At 31.6% G+C, this 23899-nt stretch overlaps 2 protein-coding genes across 2 annotated transcripts; one reads left to right on the forward strand and one right to left on the reverse strand.

The window, feature by feature from the left end:
- Positions 1 to 12: 12 nt before the first annotated feature.
- LOC130452403 (vigilin) lies at positions 13 to 19738 on the reverse strand. Its single transcript, XM_056791660.1, has 13 exons — positions 19419 to 19738; positions 19283 to 19356; positions 17893 to 18106; positions 11223 to 11427; positions 10247 to 10394; positions 9770 to 10186; positions 8512 to 8868; positions 8269 to 8454; positions 7560 to 8179; positions 5392 to 5589; positions 4480 to 5326; positions 3791 to 4101; positions 13 to 3065 (listed from the first exon to the last, which is right to left on the reverse strand). Exons 3-13 carry the CDS (start codon positions 18063 to 18065, stop codon positions 2805 to 2807), a joined length of 3723 nt encoding a protein of 1240 aa, XP_056647638.1. The 5' UTR covers positions 18066 to 18106; positions 19283 to 19356; positions 19419 to 19738; the 3' UTR covers positions 13 to 2804.
- On the forward strand, positions 19553 to 23016 carry LOC130452410 (uncharacterized). The gene is made up of 6 exons (XM_056791681.1): positions 19553 to 19991; positions 20045 to 20349; positions 20421 to 20549; positions 20599 to 20761; positions 21978 to 22100; positions 22742 to 23016. The coding sequence occupies exons 1-6, from the start codon at positions 19941 to 19943 to the stop codon at positions 22832 to 22834; spliced, it is 864 nt and encodes a 287-aa protein (XP_056647659.1). The 5' UTR covers positions 19553 to 19940; the 3' UTR covers positions 22835 to 23016.
- Positions 23017 to 23899: the final 883 nt, after the last annotated feature.

The following is a 23899-nucleotide window of genomic DNA, read 5'->3' on the forward strand; positions in this document are numbered from 1 at the left end:
CAAAAGCAAAAGGTATTTTTATTTGTTTTATTATAATTCTCTCCCTCAGGTTAGTCCTGGGCTAACAAAAATGACCGCAGGGACTCTCTGTAAAATAATATATCCTATATACACAAGATTAACAGCAAAAAAAATTTAGAAATATATCTTTTTCAATTAATTAAGTCGTGTTGATTTCTTCGACACGTACAATCAGTCATTTTTTTTTCTTCATAAGTTGATTCAATAACAAAGAACCAAAAATGAAAAAATTACCACAAAAATAACACTACCCTTTATATAAATTTTATTTGACAGAACAAACTTTTTAATCCGCTCCCTCTAACTACAAAAACATTCCGAAAAATAAGAAATTGTAATAATTGGAGTTATCCTATCTGTCTATAAAAAAAAGTATTGATTGAGGGAATAGGGAGGGGAAATTCCTAATAAAAAAATTTAGGGGATGGTAGGTTCTTCAAGAAAAATTAAATCTGAGACAAAGGCACGATACAATACACTGCCTTGCTTTTTTTTCAAAAAGGGGGGCAGAGAAGTTATGACACAAATAAAAAATATTTACGTAACAATTCAAAAAAAAAATATATAAAAAAGAATATCGATATGCGACATACATAGATGGTATTAGGCCAACCACTTTAGACACAGAAATCGAAATATGTTGATCGTTATTATAATTAATATCAATATTTAGACCCTTTCAAATGATTTATCACCCTATACACAAAAAACAAATATTGTTAAAAACTATTTACAGTATTTTCAACAGGTACATAAATGAGAAAAAAAATTGTGCAACTAAAAAAGTTTGTGGTGAAAAATTGTAGGGGGATCTTTTACTACCGCCCCGGGTTTACAGTACCATAGTTTATATATCACTTTTTAATGTAGACAAATCATTTTTGTTTATCACAGTAAAAATTCCATTCCCACCCTTTTTGTTGTTTATTTTGTTAATATCTAAAGTGAATGTCCCACGCCTGAGCTCAACCTGTATACTGTAAGAGTGATCATGAAACAATAATGATATAAATGAATTTTTGAGAGATTAAACAATTTCACCACAAATTTAAATCTCATTCTACGAAACCCCTCCGAACATCAAACCAAGTTTTCATAAATAAGATTTTGTTCCCACAAGATATGACATTTTCGTAATTCAATGCTTTGAAAATGAAAATTAGAAATCTGCACTATGAAAAACAGAAATTTTTCATCGAGATTTTCACAAGAAATGACAATTTCGTAAATCAAGGTATCAAAAATGGAAACTTCAAATGAAAAAATGTGAAAAAATTGATATTTTGTTAGTTTTCACAATAAATGGAAATTCCCTGTATCAAGACATTAAAGATAAAAACTAGACAATGAAATAGTGAAAAAATGGATATTTTTAATATATAATTATAAAAAATTGAAACTAGAATACCAAACAGTGAAAGGGTGGGTATTTTATTGTTAAGTCTATTAGTTTTCACAATAAATGGCAATATCGTGTTCCAATGTATTAAAACTGAAAACTAGAAAATGGTATAGTAAAAAAAATGGATATTTTTCACTCAAATCTATCAATTTTCACAAGAAATGACGAATTGATAATACAGAACAATAAAAAAATTTAAACTAGGATTCCAAACAATTATAAGATGGCTTTTATGCTCAAATCTGTTAGCTATCACAAGAAATGACAATTTTGTAATTCAATGCGCAAAAAAATGGATATTTTTCAATGGAATACTACAGATTTCATAAGAAATTACACATTAACAATTAATAACAATGAAAATTATTATACCAAACAATGAAAAATGGAATTTTTCATGTTTCAATGCATTAAAAATGAAAACCAGTAATGGAAACAGCGAAAATAAAAACTGAGAATTCAAACAAATGAAAAATGAGAATTTTTGGCAAAAATCTAGCAGTTTTATAAGAAATGAAAATTTTATGACTCAATATAGTGAAAAATGTAAACTGAAACAATAAACAAAGAAAAATTATGATTTTTCATACAGATTTATCAGGTTTTTTACAAATAAAAATACAATTTCAAAATTTAGAGTAATGAAATTGAAACTAACTATAAACACTTTCAGTTTTTGGAAAATACTATCATTTTATAGAAAGAAAACGTCCAAAAAAACAGTGAGAATTCAAAGTTAATTATTAGTATTTTTCATATACTTCTGGCAATTACTTAAATCAATGAGTGGTGATTGTTTCAGCTCTCAAAAATGTCTACAGGCTGTCACTCAGATTTATATATACCTTAATTATCTTATTATAATATACAAATGGGGGGGGCAACACATACATAGCAAAAAATAACATAAGTTGCAAATATCATAACATCTCTACATACATATATATATATTCTAGGCCGTGCAATGCCTTCAATTAAGGAAGACACCATTTTTTTAAATATTTATTACATACCATATTAGAAAAAAAACAGGTTTCATCTCTTTGTTTAGTTTTATATCGTTTATCCGTTAATTCGCGAGTCCAGTTTCGTCGCCAGGCCTTTTTTACTAATCAATGCAGCAAACAGTGAGGGAAGAGGAGGGGGAGGAGTGGTTGCAACATGCGCAACTAACTTAATAACTAAGGTTAGTATTTTGAACATAACCTCAAATTATTCGGTAAGCTTCCTACTTCCAACTTTCGAAACAATAAAAAAATACTTCCTAGAATATTTTTTTGGCAGTGATAATTTATACGAAGGTACAACATAAAAATAAGCCAAAATGTTTTAAATAGAAATGAAATTGTAGGAAAGTGGAAGCAAAAAGTAGTTGTATCGTTTAATAGATTTTATGACGTGAACCCCAAGCGCCTGCTACTGGAGCTGGTGCTTGTGGCTCTTCCGTAGCACGTCTGAAGGACGGGAATTCCGTTACACTAGCCGTATTTGGAGCCCTCTGTTCCCAAGGTCCACCCTGTACTACAAATCCATTATTGGGCTCGCCGCCACGGGAGTGATTATTCTGTGCAGCAGCGGGTTCAAAATGGGAACTCAATGTATGTAGTCTTTCCCTTGTTTGTAATTCCGTGTAGTCTTGTAACTGGAAATAATTTTGAAAACATTAGAGATAGGAAAATATGAGTAGCTGAAGAAGCAACAAATAGAAGAATCCAATCAATGTGAACATTATAAACAAAAGAATATGAAAAAGAATTGGAATACACGGTATACCGACAGTTATCAAATTTCAAGCTCGTTACCTCATATAGTTGCTTTGTTAGAAACTGAGTTTTGTGAAACACAAAAAAGAACAAATTAGACATTTTATTGTTTAACTGGAAAAATATATTGGAGGCAAAAGCTTGGCTGGGAGACAATTATCTTATAGTGACCCTTCTTTAAGAAAATCGACCATCATTGACTGGTATACAATTTGAATGTGGTCGTACAAGCACGATGATGCTATATGATTATGATGTTCATAAGAGCAAGTAAAAACACAACAATCGGTCAAAAAGGTTACAGCATCTGTAATTTGGTAATGAAATCATAAATACACGATCTCATATTCAGAATAAAAAAAATTCTAATCCATCAAAATAATGCAACTTATCACAAAGCTGTAAAAACTGAGTTACACTCAATGAATTAAACTATGAATTGTTTTCACATCCATCATAGTCTCCAGATCTATCCCCCGGCGATTTCTAGCCATTTATAGTCCTGAATAAAGTACTTCAAAGAAATGAAATGATACGGACGCTTTCTTTGAGAGTTTCTATTTAAATGGATCTATTTATAGATATGATAATGGAAACAACTTACGTATTCTTCTCCTAAGTTGAGCAAATGATCCTTAGCTTCGTACACGTTATCCTCTTGGCCGGTAATGACAACAAGATTACCATCTTTGTCTCCGTCCCTAGGGAATTTGATATCGACATTGAAATCTTCCATTATTTTCTTAATGTTACGGCCTCTGGCGCCAATTAATCTAGAATGGACGCTGGCGTCAATGTTGATTTCTACTTTAACGAGCTCGTTAAGTTCGTTGACAATTTTCATAATATCGTCTTTGGCGTTGTATGCATTAGCTTCGTAGCCAGTGATGGTTATAATCGATTCTTCTGGATCTCCTTTAGAAAAAAAATAGTTTGTAGTGGCAAAACAAACGAAAAAATATATTGAACTATTGTTATTGTCAATACAATAGCAACAAGACTTGTGTAACAATCAGTATAGTTGTATCAGTATGATAATGAATGAAAGTACATAAGACAAACAAGGAGGCCTGTTAAAGTTTGGTTTAAGGAACATTTGAATCATTTAGAATATAAAGATAGAAATGAATCAAATCTTTGTAAAGATAGTTAAATAGAGACAAAGCCTCTCTTGCAGTATTGCAGCAAGATAGGCAATAGATCCTTTGGGTCGCAGTGAAACGTTTGTCAGTCAGTTATAGTTGAATTTTTAGCCATAACTATTTAGTTTATTAGAAATGAAAATATCCTCACCTTTTTTCGGAAAAGTAATTTGAACGTCATGATCCTTGCGGATCTTAGTAATGACAGCACCTCTTTTGCCAATTATCTTGGGATGGTACTCGGGCGGTACTTCGACCTTTAAAGCGAACCTTCTAAGTTCTCTGTCTTTCTTGTCGGCCTCTAATTCTTTGACTCTTTCCAAAAGAGCTTCTTTAGCATCTTCGACGTTAGTCGCCGCACCAGTGATCTTGATGACGTCTTCCTTAATATCTTGAGGAGAAAGAACGATGTGTACGTCGTATCTATCCATAAGATCTTTGACGTCGCGGCCTTTTTGTCCTATGATAGAACGATGTAGTTCGAACGGTACGTCTACGGATATTGTTATAGGTACCAAGTCCAATAGCGCCTGTTTAGCTAATTCACAATTGGTGTCTTTACCAGTTATCTTTATAACGTCACATTGTCTGATAGGCTCTTCATCAGTTTCTCCATTAACTTGTTCATGATTTACGTATTCGTCTTGGTTATTCTTTTCGGGAAATTTGATTTGAACGTGATAATCAGAAGTGATCATTTGTACTTTGTGTCCTTTGGAACCCATTACTGTTCTGTGGTGTTTTTGCGGGATGACACAATCGATTGTTACCATCGATTCCAATTCGGCTATAATTTCGTTGATTCTAATTTTGGCGGCTTCCGTACATTCTTTAGGTCCTTTAAGGACAACTTTGTCGCTGTCGTCGCCTGAACGCGGAAATGATATCATAACTTCTCCGCATTCTTCGGATATTCCGTGCAAAACTTCTCCTCTTCGGGCTACAAAGTGTTTATGATGGCGAGGATCTACTTGCATTGTACTTTCCACTATATTATCCTGAAAAAAAAAAAAAGATAAATAGGTTAACGTGCTAAAATATCAATTTCACTTATTTTACTTACTACATTCTTAATTTTAGATTCTAAGGCAGCTTTGGCTTCTTCGACTGCTTCTTTCTTACCAATAATAGTGATAACTTCTCTGTCTTCGTCTGTATCAGAAGGAAAAATTATGCGGGCTCCCGTAGAATCGCGAATTTTCTTAATATTGGCACCGTTTTTCCCGATTAGGAATTTATGGTGTTGCGGTTTGGCACGGACCTGAACAAAATATGCTTTATTAGTGTCCTGGCTGTGTGGTTTCAGATGTTTTTCTTTTCAGTTTTTTTGTTGTAGAATGATTCATGAAATACAAAATTAGAAATGTTTCCAAATTGTACGAAATTGGTGAAATATTTTTATTACAATATGTTGTAAATACTGTCTTAGCAGTTTTTAGAATAAACCTAATCGACTTGGATGATTTTTTTCTCCAAAAGAATGTCATCAAGACTAAAAATGTTGGTAATAACTTTGAGATTGTACGAGCATATATAGTACTCGAAAAATCATTCCCTCACTTCCATGTTCCAATATTCAAATTAGAACATTATCTAAAGTTTTTATTAAGAAGTTTTTAGAAAATCTGTTTGGAACTATGACTTGTTTATTATAAATACAACAAACTTTCAAAATTTCTCCGAATTCAAGATTATAAATCATTAAATACTTGTCTAATGTTAACTCGATAGTTGTCCTATTAAAAATAAACATTTCCTCACAGTAGTACCAACAGTCAATAGGTAGGTATATTTTTGAAGACTTTGGGAATACTCGCATTAGTTTTTGACAGTTGGTAGAGCAAAATATGTTCTTACTAGTCTGGCTTTTTTTCAGATTTTTTTATCACAGTATGTTAAAAAATACAATTATTAAAACGTCACCAAACTGTGTAGATTTATTAAGAATTTTTAATACGATAAATTAGTACCAATTTTCTGGTGTTCATTTTCAAAATATTGGTGATATTTGCCCCAATACACGAAACAATTTCAAAATGTAATTGAAACTGAAAAAAAGGCCCCCTTTTTGACACTTTGTACTGGAATTTATGTGTCTTACCTCGTATATAAAAAAATGATATTAATTGTAACAAACCAATGAGAAAACGCATCTATCAAAAAAATACGTTTTCACTCTAGTTTGTTGTAATCTAGCATCATTTCTTATACAAAAATCTTATACAGGAGAAATCTGCTTAGATCTAAGATGCATTAAATTGTGTTCGATAAAATAAAATTTGGTATTCACACAAAATGTTACATCTATGTTTGATTACACTATATTAGTAATTATGGTATTCTGGTTATCGTGTATTGAAACTCAAATAAAATTTTGGAAAGTTGATCAATCAGATCAAGTAATTAGACGCAAAAAGGTACAAAAGTTATTAAAGATCAACGTAACTAAAACACTAAAAGATATATGGTTTGCTGCAGTTGATACCTTAGGCAATGGACAGAAGAGGACCTAGAAGACACTGAATCCCTGGTTAAGAAACTTGTTTAAAGCCTTGGAGTCAGTATCAGACAAGAAAAGAGAAAAAAAGATAGACAAGGGAGAAGATAAGTAAAGAGAGATAAGTAAAGAGTATAAACTAGATACAAGAGTTTTTGCAATATTGAAAACTGCATCAAAGTGACTCGAACACATAATGATGGGTATGGGCTGCTTCAGTTGACATTCTGGGCACTGGGCAGAAGAGGACCTAGAAGGCATTGTATACCTGTTAGAGGACCTGGAAGACATAAATCCCTGTTTGAAAAACTTGTTTTTCTGTCTAACCAAGCATTGTCCGAAACAGTACAGTCAGTATCCGGCAAGAGCAATTAAGAGTAATTGAAACACATACAGAAGTATCAAAAGAGTAATGGAGTGCTTCATATTCTAGAGGAAGGTTTCGACCAGATGAGGAGGACCTTGGACGCGCAAATACTCCTGGTAACAAAAAACCTTATTATGAGCTAATTTTCTTCGCCGTCGAGATAATTATTATTTAGAACAGTGAAGTTAAGATCACAATGCCTACATTGTCAACATTCAGAACAGATAGGAACTACCATCGAAAATTAGCTTTTTTCTTCATCAAATCATCCAGTAACACAACTGCACATACGCTTAAGTTTATCTCTTTCACTTACCAATAAAAAAATAATTTTGTCTTTATATTTCATGTGTTTCATCGTACTAACCTCGGCACTGTAGCTGGCTAGTTGCTTCTCATTTGCCAAATCCAACAGCTGTTGCTTAGCTCTATCAACATCATCTTTAGGTCCTCTAATAGTAACTTTATCGCTTTTACTATCGGCACTAGGGAACTTGATTGTAACACCACCGCAATCCTCCATAACTGAATGTATTAGTTTACCTTTGGCACCGATGAGAGAGTTGTAAAATTTAGGAGGAATAGTTATTTCTTCGGTAATAATATTTTCAAGTTCATCTTGAATTTTACGTATTTTTTCGACGGCTTCGTCTACGTTCTCCTTTTTACCGGTGATGGTGATCATATCGTTTTTATCGCCTTCGGCCGGTAGATCGATCTTAGTGTTGGTTTCTTCGCGTATTTTACGGATGTTAACACCACCTCTGCCTATTATGAATTTGTGGAATTGTTTGTAAATTGGAAGGTCGACTTGATATGCCTCATTCAGTTCTTTGACTAATTTTTCTAAATATCTAGCGCATTTATCGACGTCTTCTTTTGGTCCCCTGACTTTAACAATGTCGTTTCTTTCTCCTGGTCCCGGAAAATAGATTTGTACTTGATTGAATCTATCCCTGATATCTTTGATGTTTTCTCCTTTTGCACCTAGCAAATAATCATTTTTATTATCTCTCAATATAGTACAAAATTGAAAATAATTGGAAATAAGCATTAAAGAACATCAAAATACTCACCTATAATTTTTCTATAATGTTTCTGTTCAATTATGACATCTTTTTCTTTTTCGTTTTCCAATTTGAAAATTCTTTGTTCTAATTCAGATGCGGTGCTAATCACATCTTCTCTGTTACCTTGGATACGCACCAAACCACTTTCTTCTATGTTGATTGAAACGTTGAAATCTTCCTTTAGTTTATTAACTACAAATAAAAGATTTAATGTAAAATTGTACACAATTAATTTAAAAATACGCTTACTATTAGCTCCATTCTTTCCAATGATGTGCTTGAACAACCTAGGATCGACATCCATCTCCAAATACATCATTTTAGCAATCAAATCCTTGGTTATAGATTCCAGTTGTTCTTGCGCTTTTTCCACTTCATCAGGAGGTCCTTCGATTTTGATTTTATTGTCTTTATCGGTAAATTCTACATGTAATTTTGAAAAGTTCTGTGTGATTTTATTGATATTGGCACCTTTGCGACCGATTATATATCTGTGGATCCACGCCGGAGCGTCTACGTCGCTGGAACGAACCGAATTCGCCTTTTCGCAAACTACTTGTAATGCTGAACCCAACTTATCAAGGGGACCACGTAGAGTAATGGTACCTGAAACAAAATTTTCATCAAAATATATACCAACAAAAATGAAATCTCAACTTAGGAACCAAAAGGACATAATGATACAGATACCAAAGGAAATTTGGACTTAGAAACCAAAAAGGACATAATGGTACAGAAAGGAAATCTTTAGAACCAAATGGACTTAACGGTACAGATACTAACAAAAAGGAAATCTCAACTTAGAAACCAAAAGGAGATAATAGTACAAAAAGGACATCTCGGGGACGAAAAGCATATAATGGTACAGACACCAAAACAGAGGAATAATTAGGAACCCAAAGGTCATAATGGTAGAAACATCAACAAAAAAGAAATCTTGGGAATGAGAAGGACATAACGGTACAGATATCAACATAAAGGAAATCTAAGGAACCAGGACATAGCAGTAAAGGGAATCTTAAGAGCCCAACGGACATGATGGTACAGATACCAACACAAAGGAAAAATTAGGAACCAAAAGGACATAATAGTACAGATACCAACAAATAGGGAATCTTAAGAACCAAAAGGACATAATGGTACTAACCCAGCATTGTGGCGTTTCTTTTATTTATTTATTTGATCAATGAAGTATGGATAGGAAGAAAATAAAAAAGATGAGAATTTTGACAAATGATAATGTAAAAAATTTACAAGTGAATTAATGTGTAACAAACTAATGAAAAAAGATGATCATTGAAAAATTATCTTTTCACTCTAGCCTGTTTCAATCTAGCATAATTTCTTGTACATATACCTTTTACCAGATATATGTTTAGATCTACAATGCAATATTTGGAGGATAATATTTTCAAGGTTGTTCAATTTCATTTTCTTCATAGTTTACCATTGATCTTGGTTTCTCTGATTATTGCTAATACATTTAATATTGAAACAAAAAACTCACCTGTGGGTGAATCATTTTGTGGTATCTCAACACTAACTCCAGTAGTATCTAAAATCTCCTGTATTGTATTTCCCTTTGTCCCTATTACATATTTGTGTTGACTTTTTGGCACTTCCACTGCTACAGTTTTCAATTCCTTTTCTAAAGATTTATATAAATCTTCGATTCTATTTTTGGCTGCCATTACACCTTCTTTTTCGCCAGCAATGAAAATTTCGTCTTTGTTTACCGACGGTGGAGGTACGTTTATTTTCGCACCGGTTTCAGCCATTAAACGATGCAAATTTCGACTATAAGGACCAGTTATGAACGGGTGGAAATGTTTGGGAATGTTCAGACGTTCTGAGGCTTTTTTCGATTGTTGATCGGATGTTACTCTTATTTCGTGTTCTGCCTTTTCGATTCCTTCTTTAGTACCTAGATCAGATATATTTCAAAATAAAAATACTAATTATATATCAAGTCATATATATTTACCTGTTATTGTAATTACATCGGATGGATCATTTATTGCTGGTACTGAAATTTTGGTCGCAGTATTTTTCTCAAGTTCTCTCAGACGATCTCCTTTTTTACCTAAAATCCATCCGTGGTGTTCTTTTGGAATAGACACTTGTTTACTAGCCTAAAAAGAAATAATTACATTTTTATCAAGTAAATAAACAGCTCATACAGTCATTGAGTTAAGAGGGATTGACAAAAGTTTGGAGTACCCACCAATCATAAAGCCTTAGAGTAACATTCAGTGATATATTTACAAAATAGGAAAATAATGGACAAACATAGTAACCATTGAGAATAAGAATTTCAAATCCCAAATAGTCAATGCAATGTTCATATGCGAGTACTATTTGTTCCCAAAGAATATAATATGAAACGACTTTACTTCACACAACAAAACATTGCAAAAATATACAGGAGAGTCGAGAAAAGTTTTATGTATTTCAAAAATCTAATACTGATAACGAATGCAATTTTGGCTCTTTTTATGAAGTAATTGTAGAAGCAAAGATGACGTACTTAATAAAAATTGTTCAATTAGAATAGGAAAAACAACTTAAAACTTGAAAACAATGTCATTGTCGCATCAAATAATTGGAGGGCCATATTAATCGATCCGTATCCAAATTTTTATTTATAAAGCCCGGATATATACAGCTCGTATTTTCATCAAAACAATTCAGCATAGCAGATTCTTGATCTTATTTATTTCCATGGTACAACCAAGGGTACAGATATTTAACAAACCGTAAATAAGTTGATGGTAGAACTAGAACCCCATAAACGTTGTTTAGCTGACGGAACCAGGGCTATTAAGTTCGAATTTCTTAACACACTATTTATAGCACTAAACTAGTTACCCTCTTAAGAGACCGAAACTTTCAGTTCCATAAATTACAACTAACAAGAAATAACCAAAAGTATTTAAACTGGGGATAAATTTTCTACTTACTTGAGTCTGGAAATGAGTCAAAATTTTTCTTCTTGCTTCAAGTACCTCGTTTTGTTTGCCTGTCACTAAGAACGTGAGCGATTGATCTTTAGCATGGGATATTTCAATGTGTGCACCTGTTTCTATCATAATATTACCACAGATGTGATTAGATTCGCCTTCGCCGAATTTTTGTACGTCCAATTTACGTTCTTCATAAGGGACCCTTAAAAATATTTAAACATATGATTTCCAATTCTAAAACATCAAAGGTCAAAGTCTTTCAGATAATTTATAATACTGTTATAGTATAAATATCTCTAAATACATTAGGAAAATATGAGAAAGAAGTGGCATTCACAATATATTAGTCACATCGACAAAATCAAACTAAATTCGAGTTATATTATGTAAGGGAAGACTTGAAGAGGATTTACTTAATGATTTGTTATGAATATTTCTTTATTTGATGTATTTTCTACATGTTTGACGTTGTTTTCATCGAAACAAATAGTTTGAATATAAAGAATGTTTCCAATACTTCTACTTCTTTGACTACTCTCGTATTTCATTACAGTAGAATATTATATAACAAATGAGATAGCGATTAAATATTGTAAATCTCCTCGTTTCATAAAGATTAATTAGTTCCATTGATTCTTGAAAAAAAATCTTTGTTGATCATTAGTTGGGATGGGGAGCAGTTTAGTAGTTTATGTCTAACAGAGTCAAATCTATTTTTCTCAAAACTTCCGAATCTTGTACAATGTTTATATATATTTGCACATAATGATTTAGATCCTTACATATTCTTTCTTGGACATTTCTCAATTCTGATTACAAGGAGTGAGGGTTCAGAAATTGGATCGATAGAAATTTTTCAAAAACTTCTTTATTTTCAAATTTACAATCTACTTATATTCAGAAATAAGTAAATGGTATGATGCAGGTTCATCAACGGTTCTCAGGTAATTTGTCTTATGATCATCGGGTCATTATCATTTTAGTCTTTTCTTGCAGTTAAGGGTTGATTGGTTGGTTGCTAGTGTTTGCACAGTGGTCTTTGTGGACGGTTGAAATTGAGACATAACAAGTAGCATCGAGCAGCAATTACAGAGTATTGGATTGAAATGACTAGAGAATTTTTGAGTTTGAGGCTTGCTATATCCCCAAAACTCGACTCTTGATTCCAAGTGTGATTTTTTTCCATTATTAGCTACTAATTTCTATTTATTAGCCAATTAGCCAATTTCTATGTTGTTTGTTTTCTTTTAGTCTTGCGGTGTGTGTCCCAAGTAAGATTTCGGTCTAGATGGAGGCTTAAGTATATCATTTAATCTTCTCTTGGTATTATTAATGAACATTTGAGGATAGTCGCTGTTTTTGTGGTAAATGTAAGTTTAAAAACTTTCCATTTAAAAAAAAAATGAAAGGAACCACCCTTTTTGCAAATACAATTTTTGTAAGAAGCCAAGATTATATATTTACATGTCATAAATGCAAATATTGATAAAAAGGCATCTAATAATTTTCCAAAGTTTTGGAGGTGATAAGTTTATTGAGTAAACATCATCACTAACGAGCTTTGGAAAGAATTTTATAAAATTAGATTAATTTTTCATTTGTCAAATCTTTGAAATCTATTTAGCAAAAAATATGTCGACCTACCACATAACAAAATATTAAGACAAAGGTAACCAGTATATCAGGAAAATTGTATCCTAACCAACTTACAATTTTCCAGGAATTACGATCCATATTGATGTTTTGTTTACAAATAATAAACCAACTAGACTGAATGACAGTTTAGTAGTGAAGGCTTGGGAAGGGGTCGTAAAAAAATAAAGTTATAGGCACCAATATTCTTTGATGAAACGTCGCTTTACATTATGCAAGATAACGTGCAAAAAATTGCATGCAATTTCTTTCAAGATGAAAATATTGCATAAACGGATATTGCACGTTGTTTTGCATTAACAAATCCCTTACCATTGCATCATAGTTGTCACTAAATTAAATTCCATAAGCAAAAGTAAACAATTTCCTAACCTCAAATTCTGTTTTATATTTTGTGATCAGTTTAAAAATAAAAATAACTAAGCTAGGTAGAGTAAACATGAAAAAGGGGTCAGCTGTTAATTTGCTTTTGGAGTTCAAGGGAAGAAAAAAGCATCCAGGCGATGATAAGCCAAGTTCTGACTAGATAGAACAAGGGGATACGTAAGTTTAGTTAGAATTAGACGAGAAAACATACAAAATTATATCTAAGAATGGTTGAAGAAACATTTGAAAAACTTCTAAATAAAATAAAACATAAGATAACTAATAAATCCTTGACAAGAGACGTAATATCAGCATATCAGAAACCTAAACCAAACCGATAATGTCGCAAATGCGAGAATTTACATGAAACAATCAGCTGAAAAATTGCATTTTGCATTGCATTGCAAATTGTTTTGCATCATATCAAGCAGCCTTTAATACTGTACAATATCTGTAGTTCTCGCAAAAATTAGTACCGCAATAAGTTTATTTATTTCCTAAACCTGTACAAGCTAGGCTTCACTGTAGACATCTGGTTTCAACATGTTGCAAGAAGAAAATACCTCGATGGTATTTGCAGGCAGATGGTTAGGTTGATATATTCCCATTGAACGGTACTGACTTTTTATGGAGGTAATTGGAAAATAAAGTTATTAAAACTAAATTGAAAAATATTGAAGAGCTAAAAGCGGGAACAAGAAGTTATGTAGATTGATATAACTACATGTCTGATAATTATTTTTAAATATTTAAATTTATTTCAAATTCGAAGTAGATTGAAACAACGATAGTCAATTGAATCAAGTTTTGTATTCATTCTGTATAATAAATTCTTATTCAAGACCAGCAGTTACTATTATTTAAAACAGTTGACTGTTTGACCTTTGATAAAAGCGTCCTAATGAGAAATTATTATTAAGCATTTAATTTTTAGTTAGAAACTATTGGTAAATGCCACAAATCGTAAAAATTACTTATTCAGTAATATTTATAATGTGATAAACGTTGCTAGTTTTTTTTTGTTACGTAACATCTGCATAACTAACATTTCATAGTCTTATTAGTCGTGTTTTCTAGTCAGTACTCACAAAAACCACGTTCGCTACTATATCAAAAAAAAAACTATTTTGGCCACAAATTTCTTGTGAGATCATGCAATACCCACAATAATAATATTCGACTGAGAACTAAACGATTTCTACTATTCACCTCTGAAATAATTTCGAAAATGTATTCTGTCGTTCTTCAAAGGAGAAAACAACTACTTTCCTGGCTAATGCCTCGACGAATATTGAATTACATCTCCTCTGAAGAGCATGATGTTAATCGACCTTTTAATCGATGGCTCGCAATTGCAAGGAGGTTGTAACTAGTGTCTAGTTTCGCCGTTATTACGTCTCATCAGAGTAGTTTAACAACCCTCGTTCGGGCTTGAGACCCGAACTGAAGACAACGTCGAGGAGCGTCGCTATTTGGTTCATGTGGTGACGCTCTTTGGCCTTATCTTATAGTAGTTTTAAAATATTTTGTCTCGACTCCAATAAACACCAATATCCACTCCAAAAATTAAAATAATGCTCATTTTTATTTATTAGTTATTTTGAACTGATTTTCTATCAAAAGGTACCTAAAATCAAGTTGTTGAAAAAAATTAAAACAATGTTTACATGGAAATTGTTAACTTGGAATAATATTCCCAGTTATTTATCAGATCAAGCTTTTTTCTTAAAATTTTTATAAAGTTTAGAATTGAGAACTGTTTAGTCGATAGAGAGTAGGCAAATATTTTAGAATACAGTACAAATCAAAATTTTGGAACTGTTGGGATTATGGAATTAGGTAACAGTCTGTTTTTTCTATTAGAGTTTCGGAGGTATGTTAAGGATCAGAGAGAACTAACTACCTACTTTATAAACTTAATATATTTTGGGTTTGTATTATCGATTTTATGACCTGTAGATAGAAAACCTTTTTTTCTTTATTTTAGGAAACAACAAGGTTAAAAATGTGTTTAACAGATATTTTTAATTAGAAAACTTTATACCAAACTTATATGGAAGTTAATATTATAAAAGTATAATATTTTATAAGATTTTTGCATTGCACAGGAACAATACAGATATTAAACTACTTTCATTAAATTTGTTTTTTATTTGCTTATATTTTTATATCGTTTGCGATAATACGTCACGATTGGCGCGCAACGTTTTTTTTCTTCTCAATTATTCGACGCCTTCATCGTCGAACTTTATAAAATTGGCGCCCAACGTGGGGCCACGATCGTCGAACATTACAATGATATCATTTATTGAATTTTTATTAGTGCAGCCATGATGCAATGACAAGAGACACGCGACGTGCAATATTTTGACCTTGCAAGAAATTGCATGCAATTTCATGCACCATGTCAAGCGACATTTAATACACACCGCAAGAAATAAGGAAAAGCGATGGGAAATGTTATCGAGAACATCAATTAGTGGATATGCATTTAAAGAAGAAGAAGAAGAAGAAAAATAATTATTCAACAAGTGTTAGTTAACCATTATCTAAACACTTTAATACATTTTATTTCAACTACCTTCAGGAAAAAGTATTTTTTCCTATCAATATTTACATAGAATAATAACTACAATTATTATCAAAAATATTTTTCATTTTAAAGATAAAAACCAGTAATTTATAAAATATTGCTGGAATAGATAAGAATGAAATGAATCTAACAGAATTCATTAAAGTAAAGAGTATTTATCTACCAGAATTCATTAAAGTAAAGAGTATTTATCTACCAGAATTTTGATGGTAAACATTTAATTCATTTGTTGAAGATAAGAATGTGAACTTTATTTAAAAAATTTTACTTCATTATATTCATTGATTTAACTATTGAAATATTTGCAGAACAAATTTTCCAAACAAAACTAGATGTAAAAATCAATAAACCATATCCTAAGTTGGAATTCCTAGAAGTGATATTCATACTAAACACACTACACCAACAGTCACCATTACATTGTCTGACACGTGTTTTGATGACCAGTCTTCAGAGACTGGTTTATAGGTGACAACTAAGTTGGAATTCCTGGAACTGTGTGATATTCATACTGCACACTATTTATTTATAGCACTACACCAACACTCACGATTATACTTTCCTTCAGTCCCTGAAGACCATAACTTGGTTATAGAAACGCGCGTCAGTCAGTGAAATTTTGAGGGTAGCGGTAGTGTAAACAGTGTGTTCAGTATAAATTGTATCATGTTTGCTATAATTCTGAAATCTAATAATGGAATCCTTAATAACCATTAAATCAATTCGCATATGTTTGGGAAATTATATTTTTTTATACCCAATTTGATTATAGTTTAACAGATTAAAAATTAGTCATCTATTTCATTGGTACATAAAAATATTCAAATTCAAACACCAACAGTAAACGTAATGTCATTGCCCACATTCATTTACTAGGATGAAAATAATTTTTTCTACTACTGTGGATAATACGTACGTACATAAAACTATACCCACTAGTGCGTAAAAAACCGTATTATTAAGGTCTCTTAGCGTAGTGGTTAAAGTACGAGTCTCACATGCGTGAGTTCCCAGGTTCAATTTTTCTATTTATGTAGTAATAATTATTTTTAGTTAGCATTTATACATGCCGAAGAGAAGAGATGATAAATATTAATAACACAAATTCATCTGTTGTTTTGTTAATTTCTTCCAATCTTGATTAAAATGAGTTTTGCATCTCTGGGCAAATATGCATTAATAATAATTCACCTTTGCTAAACATAAGTGGAAATAGGAAAATAATCATCTGAAAAACAAAACTAATTACGGTAAAAGGCAGAATTTCGAAATAATTTACTATTTAGTTAGACACGAGCGGTTGAAAAGCTGTTTTTGAAGGTTTATGTTTATGTTTTCAAGCACCAACAGGCAAAGGCCAGTTATTATAACTCATATGGAAGTTAACAATATATTTCTAGATGGAAAATACATAATATATTGTTTTATTAGAAAATTCGTATCAACCATATACTGGTTATTAGAGTGGACAGTACAAGTTAAATCTTGGTATTTTATTTACATTGAAAACTTTAATGTTTTAGGGTTGATTTGGTATTGGCTCTTGTTAGAAAGTTCACGCACTAGATACTATCAATACAGCTTCCTTAGCGCCCAGGTCTGCAGGGAAACTGTGAGTATGAAATGCATCTGATGAAGCAGAGATGCATATTATTCAGCAAAGAAAGTAGATGGGATTGGAGGAACTTTTAACATATATTTGGAGGTTGATGTAATAATACGATTTCCCATACTATCTTGATATTTAGAAGCCTCTGTATGTCACTAAAGTGTCCTTTATTTAGCACATGATTGGTGCGATGTTTGTCAAATGAGGTGAGCTGAGTAATTAATTTGATGGTTTTAATTCTCAATATTGGAGTCTGAGAATATTACACAACCGTTGTATCTAAAAATAACTGGCAACATAAACCCACTAGCTCTTGAATTTCGATAGTTTTATGTACTGATAATGCAGCTGACTAATTTCATTTTAAGTGTGATAAAATTTAATAATAATGAATTTTCATTAAATACCAATCAATAAATATGAATATTTTATTTTCCTTTTCTTACCTGAAAACTTGTGTGATTCTTGTAGACCCAACTCTCATCTTGTCGGTCCATTGTCCCATTGTAGAGCTGTTCTGATATTGGGGTGTAGATTCTGGTAGAGCTGGGAATAGATCGTCGTAACTTCTTACAGAGGGCTCATAGGCCGCTCCTGCTTCCATCATTGGTTGCTGCATTTTGGGATTGTCCTAATTCGTGCCAAGTCGTTACAGCAACACTGAATAAACATTAAATAAATTGGAATTTATGGAATATTGATGTTATCCATACTGTTTACTAATATTCACTGTTTTCTTTTACTACACCAATACACAATTATACTCTCTAGAACATGTTCATCTTTGGTTAAGTGTGAATAATTGTAGATATGGAGATAAAAGAGGAAGCAGAAGCAAATAAAGGAACAAATAATAAGTAAATTGGTATTTCAAAGGGTGTTTTACCACATTAATCTCTTATTTTATTTCCCTATGGTCTAAAATAATTGCTTTCTTCATGCATTACAATCATTTTACGATGCTATTGAAACTTATTGGACATTCTTGTTCAGGTCAACTGTGTGAGAAACAAGTGCTGTCTTTTCAAATAAAAATCCACAATAATAATATTTAGACGATTAAATCTTCTTTGGATAGATACACATAGTTTCACCATTGAAAAATAAATACTTATAGTAGCAATGAAAATTGTCGTTATTGTTGTAAAACTTTACAATAAACTTAATACTATTAAAATTACTCAACAACAATATCAGTTTATTTTCCAAAGTTTTGGAGGTGATGATTTTATTGAATAATATCATCACTAACGAGCTCTGGATCTATGTTGAACAAAAAATAACAATAAGACTTATGAATGTCCTTTATGCTTTGAAAATTATGTATAATTATAATTTAGGTTAAAAAAAAGATTTTACGAAAAAATGGCACAATTTAATAGCTAAAAATCAATTAAATGAAATTTTAGTTTGTTAAAGAGAAAGCTAACTTTAACAAAATGTAAATATTTCAAAAATTTACTAACCAAAATAAACGTACAGGTGAAACTCTTAAAATATCTGAATTAAATGGAATAATTGTCAAAAGAATTATAACTTTTGAAAAATTTTATTATTAGAATATTAAAAAAATCACACGCAATTGTCTAGATATGGTGTCCAATGATCAACATATGGAACTGGATATGACCATGTGGTAAAAATATCCGAGCACTCATGGGAAATGGGATCAACTTTTCATGAAACTGGTGAAAATTACAAGAAAACATCACTCTGAACAGAAGTTTGAAATGTGTAATTAAATTTCCAACGGTTGTATTAAAGTCTACGTGTCATCTCCAGCATGTTGACCTAAACCACAAAACAAACCTAAAATAATAACAAAATGTGACTCACTGTACTGTAAAAACAGAAAATCCGTCCTAGAAAATCCTGGATCTTCGAAGAATCTCCAGTTTTACTTGGTATTGCTAAAACAGTGAATTTAAAAGTTAATTTTCACAGAAAAACTAATATTTACACGTTGACGTACCTACTGCCAAGTAGAAAATGAAGAAAATTTAGATATGAGAGTACTCCAAATGCGCAGATTCGAAAACTCATTCGATTGCTAAAGTACGTAGTTGACATTTATCACTTGTAGGAAGATAAATTTCTAGATTTTTCACTTGTACGAAAGCTTCGGTAACTAACCAATAGATAGAGTAATTTATATATTAATATATATTTTACTTATTTATATGTGCATATGTCAAAATCGATCACTCTAATAAAAAAATGCAACGTCTTAAATTTTAAATAATTAATTGATTGATTATTAATAACTAGACCATTATTAAAAAAATATTATGTATAAAAAATTTCTTTGTGTAAGCAAAAGTAACTACTGTGGGTTGGTGAGCGTGAAAATGAAATTGACATTTGTCAAAATTCAGACAAATGTTTTATATGTCATCCATTTTTTGTAATTTTAAAAGCAACATATTGATAAAATAAACAGTAAATTCTTTACCGCTTGATCTTATTCGGTATAATAAAATCAAGTAGGAATAAGATGTCGAGGGGACTGCAACTAGTTAATCTGTGTAAAGGCAACTTTGGACAGGTATTTTTCAAACTCTCAAATACTTCAGTTATATAATCTAGATGTAATTGTAGATTCGTCATTTTCATTTAGCTCCCGTTGTAAATGCAGCCGCAGCCGAAACAAAACGTTCCGAAAAGCCAGCAAGGCCTAAAACTTTTGCTATTTACAGATGGAACCCCGACAAACCCGACGAAAAACCACATATGCAAGAATATACAGTTGATTTAAACAGTTGTGGCCCCATGGTTTTGGATGCGCTTATTAAAATTAAAAATGAAATTGATCCTACATTAACTTTCAGACGTTCATGTCGTGAAGGTATATGCGGATCGTGCGCTATGAATATTGGGGGAGTGAATACTTTGGCATGTATAAGGTAAGCAATTGATAATTACGTTTTATACAGCTAATTGACTTTTTTTGTTTAAACGTTTCTTTATTTTTAAGCAAAATTGATACTTCAGGAAAGACAAAAATCTATCCATTACCGCACATGTATGTAGTAAAAGATTTGATCCCTGATATGAATAATTTTTACAAGCAATACAAATCTATTGAGCCTTGGTTACAGAGAAGGTAATTTTTTTAATGTAATTTGTGAAAATATTAAAAATTGTATTTTCAGTGATCTTGATTCCAATAAAAGTACTGAATATCTGCAGAGTGTGGGTGATAGACAAAAATTAGATGGTTTATATGAATGTATTTTATGTGCTTGTTGCTCTACTTCTTGTCCAAGCTACTGGTGGAATGGTGATAAATATTTGGGACCTGCTGTACTCATGCAGGTAATTAAAACCATGGTTACATTAAATTAATAACTGCGCAAAAATTTATTATGGATTTGTATTAATTGTTTCGTTTATTGTTTCATTTCCATCTAGCAGGTCCATAAATCAAAATTGCTTATTCTCTTACCATAATCAGCTTTTTATCAACCTCTGAAATATTTTTTGGAAGTATAAACACTTTTACTCCATACTGTAAAGGAATAAACAAAAAATACTTAAAATCAGAGTTTTGCTATGACCTATCCTTAGATCATTCACCTGTTATAGTTTCATTTAGTAAAAACATATATAAAACAGGTTAACAGGCTTTATATGGGCCCTAAGGCTTGGAATTGCTCTATTGTTTTCCTCCATTTATTTTTGTTCATGGTTGTTTCACCACAGTTCTCTATTCTTGCCCTTTCTCTACATGCTTTTATTTATTTTATCAGTGGACGACCTCTTTTCCTTTTTGCTTTTCTTCCCCTTAGTTTGTACATTTGAGTTAATTGGAGGGACATTGTATTTTATGCAACTATAATTTTTCACACTTAAATATAATCAAGAATTAAAAAATAACAAAGTGAAATAAAAGAAGAAATCATGTTTTTATTGATATTTATCATTTGCCTGCAATTAGCTACAACACTAGCCTTTTCATGAAATAAAATCGCAGTATATCAAAATTCTCCACCAAGAGTTGAATCAGGGGCAATAATGGAAACCTTTGAACATGTGGATTCAATTGGATATTGCTTATCTTCTTCTGAAATATCTTCTGAATGTATTTTTTTGGCCGGTTTTTTTTCAAAAAATAAAACGTGTGTTTAAGGGTTAAATAAGGATTTCTTTACCCAATTTTCTTCATCCTCATCCAATTCTGATCACATGTTCCATCACTGCTGTATCTGTACTTGATCCGCCAGACAAACGATTTACGATAAACAAAGTCATGAACATCATACAATACAAAGCTCCAGGATTCAACTTTATTATAGGAAAAATCCTTCTAGAACAAGGTTTTTGATTCTTGAATACAGATAATTTATCCGAAGCAAGAAAAAATGTTTATTTTATTTGGTATCAGAAATTATAATTATCTTTGATGTTATGGTAATACAGAGTGTGTTTTATAAAAATATCATCTGCACCAGAAATTCCAACTTGATTGTTTTTTCCATAAATTTTATTTGTAATTTTTTATGGTCGATATCTAAATATGTTTGTCTTGTAGGCCTATCGTTGGATAATTGATTCTAGAGATGAAGCAACTAAAAAAAGATTGGATAAAATGAGGGATCCGTTTTCCGCCTACAGATGTCACACTATCATGAACTGCACAAGAACTTGTCCAAAAGTAAGGAAAAAATAATATCATTTATAATTTATGTCAAATTATGATTTAATCTAATGTCTGTATTAATTTAATTCAAACTTGTTTGGATACTTCTGGTATTTGTTGTATTAATCTATATTGTAATGTTTTTTATTAATTTTTTTAAACAGTTTTGATCTGTGGGGTGAATTAACACTTGATTTATTTATACAATTACACTAGATACACTAAATACCATCGCTATTTATAATAATTATCCACCAAGGCTTAAATATTCACCAACTCCTGTTCACTATGACATCCAATTATTTACTGATTTACTCTTTGAAAAACAAGCACCTATTTATACAAAACGGATTTCTCCATAATTTGGATTCTAGAATGTCATCCTTCAATGAGGTACTTTTTTTACACTAACTTTTTTATGACAACATAGACTATAAGTTATAACTGATTAATTAGAATATAAAAACTGTCATTTATATCTATCTGAAATAATGAGTTACTTATACGATTGTTAAATAGAAACAAAGCACATGCTTATAATGATGAGTGCTGATATCCTTAGATTGATTAGATTGAGGTCAGGAACCTTTCCAATAATCCTCATAGAAGTTGCTATTTTGATTGAAATTTGTATTAAACTTTTCGTTTATTTTCAGGGTTTGAATCCAGGCAGAGCGATTGCCGAGATCAAGAAACTTTTAGGGGGCGTTGCTAAAAAAGAAGAACCACAACTCAAAGCTGTAGCTTAATTTTTCAGAATATCACCGATTATAAGACAAATTTTCAAAATAATAGTTGTATGTACTGTACTTAGCCGCAAGCGATAAATTTTTTTGCAATATTGTAAAAATTCAATCCAAGAGTATATTAAGATAAAATAAATATTTATGTCTTGATTAACATGTTAATTAAAATTGATTAAAGTTTCAAATGCTTCATGATTATTAGGTCCAAACTAATATCTTCTCGAGAACCTCAGCCTTCTAACTCCTTTTTTTCTCTCCACACCACTGATGTTCAGAACTTTTTAAAAGCACTGTCCCATGTTCCCTGCTCTTGGAACAAAGAATTGAAGACGATACCTCATTAGGGCTAACGTACCATTCATTCTTCGACATGATTGCTTCCGCCTAGGGTTAAGCCAATAAAAATGAGCCGTCGTTTGCTCAGGGCCCACGTAGGCGCACCCAAGGATGGCGGCTCGGCTGTTGGATCCACTCACAAACGTTAACGTTCAAGGACTTCTTGATTGGGTTTATTTGGTGACGTAGCTGTCATTTAATTTTTTACCAGCCTTCTCCTTACTTTTCTGTCGTGACCCATTTACTTTTAGATATTACCTACTTTGTTCATAAAGGGTCATTGCTTATAGAAGTAATAATGACTATTATTATTATGTTCACACAATTTGGGACCGGTAAGTTGCATTTCGCATGCGCTTATTATCCATCCCTCGATAACAGCGCCAACCTGGTAACCATAGAGTGAGATAACTAAGCGGCCGTGAAGATAACCACTTCTGCTACCCTCATGTCAAGACTTGTATGTAAGACTGTATTTTACATTATTAAAGACTGAAGAGTCGTGTGCAAAAGAAGAATCAACGTCCAATTTACCACTAATATAAGTTAGAGACATCATATTATAACGTGTTGAAAAAAATAAAGAGTTGTTTTAGTTTATTGAGTATTATTCCCTTAGTTACTTCGTATACCAGAAATATCAATAATTATATTATTAAAGTAATTGAATAAATAGATCAAAAATCCTAAAAATATTCCATTTCTATCACCACTACCTAACCTAGTAGTAAT

This window comes from Diorhabda sublineata, chromosome 1 (assembly GCF_026230105.1).
Source record: "Diorhabda sublineata isolate icDioSubl1.1 chromosome 1, icDioSubl1.1, whole genome shotgun sequence".
NCBI lineage: Eukaryota > Metazoa > Arthropoda > Insecta > Coleoptera > Chrysomelidae > Diorhabda > Diorhabda sublineata.

Coding starts and splice junctions, on each gene's coding strand:
- LOC130452403 (XM_056791660.1), bottom strand. CDS start 18,065: ATGCAGCAACCAATGATGGAAGCAGGAGCGGCCTATGAGCCCTCTGTA. Junction 8,455..8,511: donor TGGAAAGAATGGAGCTAATA/GTAAGCGTATTT, acceptor TTTTATTTGTAG/TTAATAAACTAAAGGAAGAT. Junction 5,327..5,391: donor AATCTAAAATTAAGAATGTA/GTAAGTAAAATA, acceptor TTTTTTTTTCAG/GATAATATAGTGGAAAGTAC.
- LOC130452410 (XM_056791681.1), top strand. CDS start 19,941: ATGTCGAGGGGACTGCAACTAGTTAATCTGTGTAAAGGCAACTTTGGA. Junction 20,350..20,420: donor AATACTTTGGCATGTATAAG/GTAAGCAATTGA, acceptor TTTATTTTTAAG/CAAAATTGATACTTCAGGAA. Junction 20,762..21,977: donor GACCTGCTGTACTCATGCAG/GTAATTAAAACC, acceptor TTTGTCTTGTAG/GCCTATCGTTGGATAATTGA.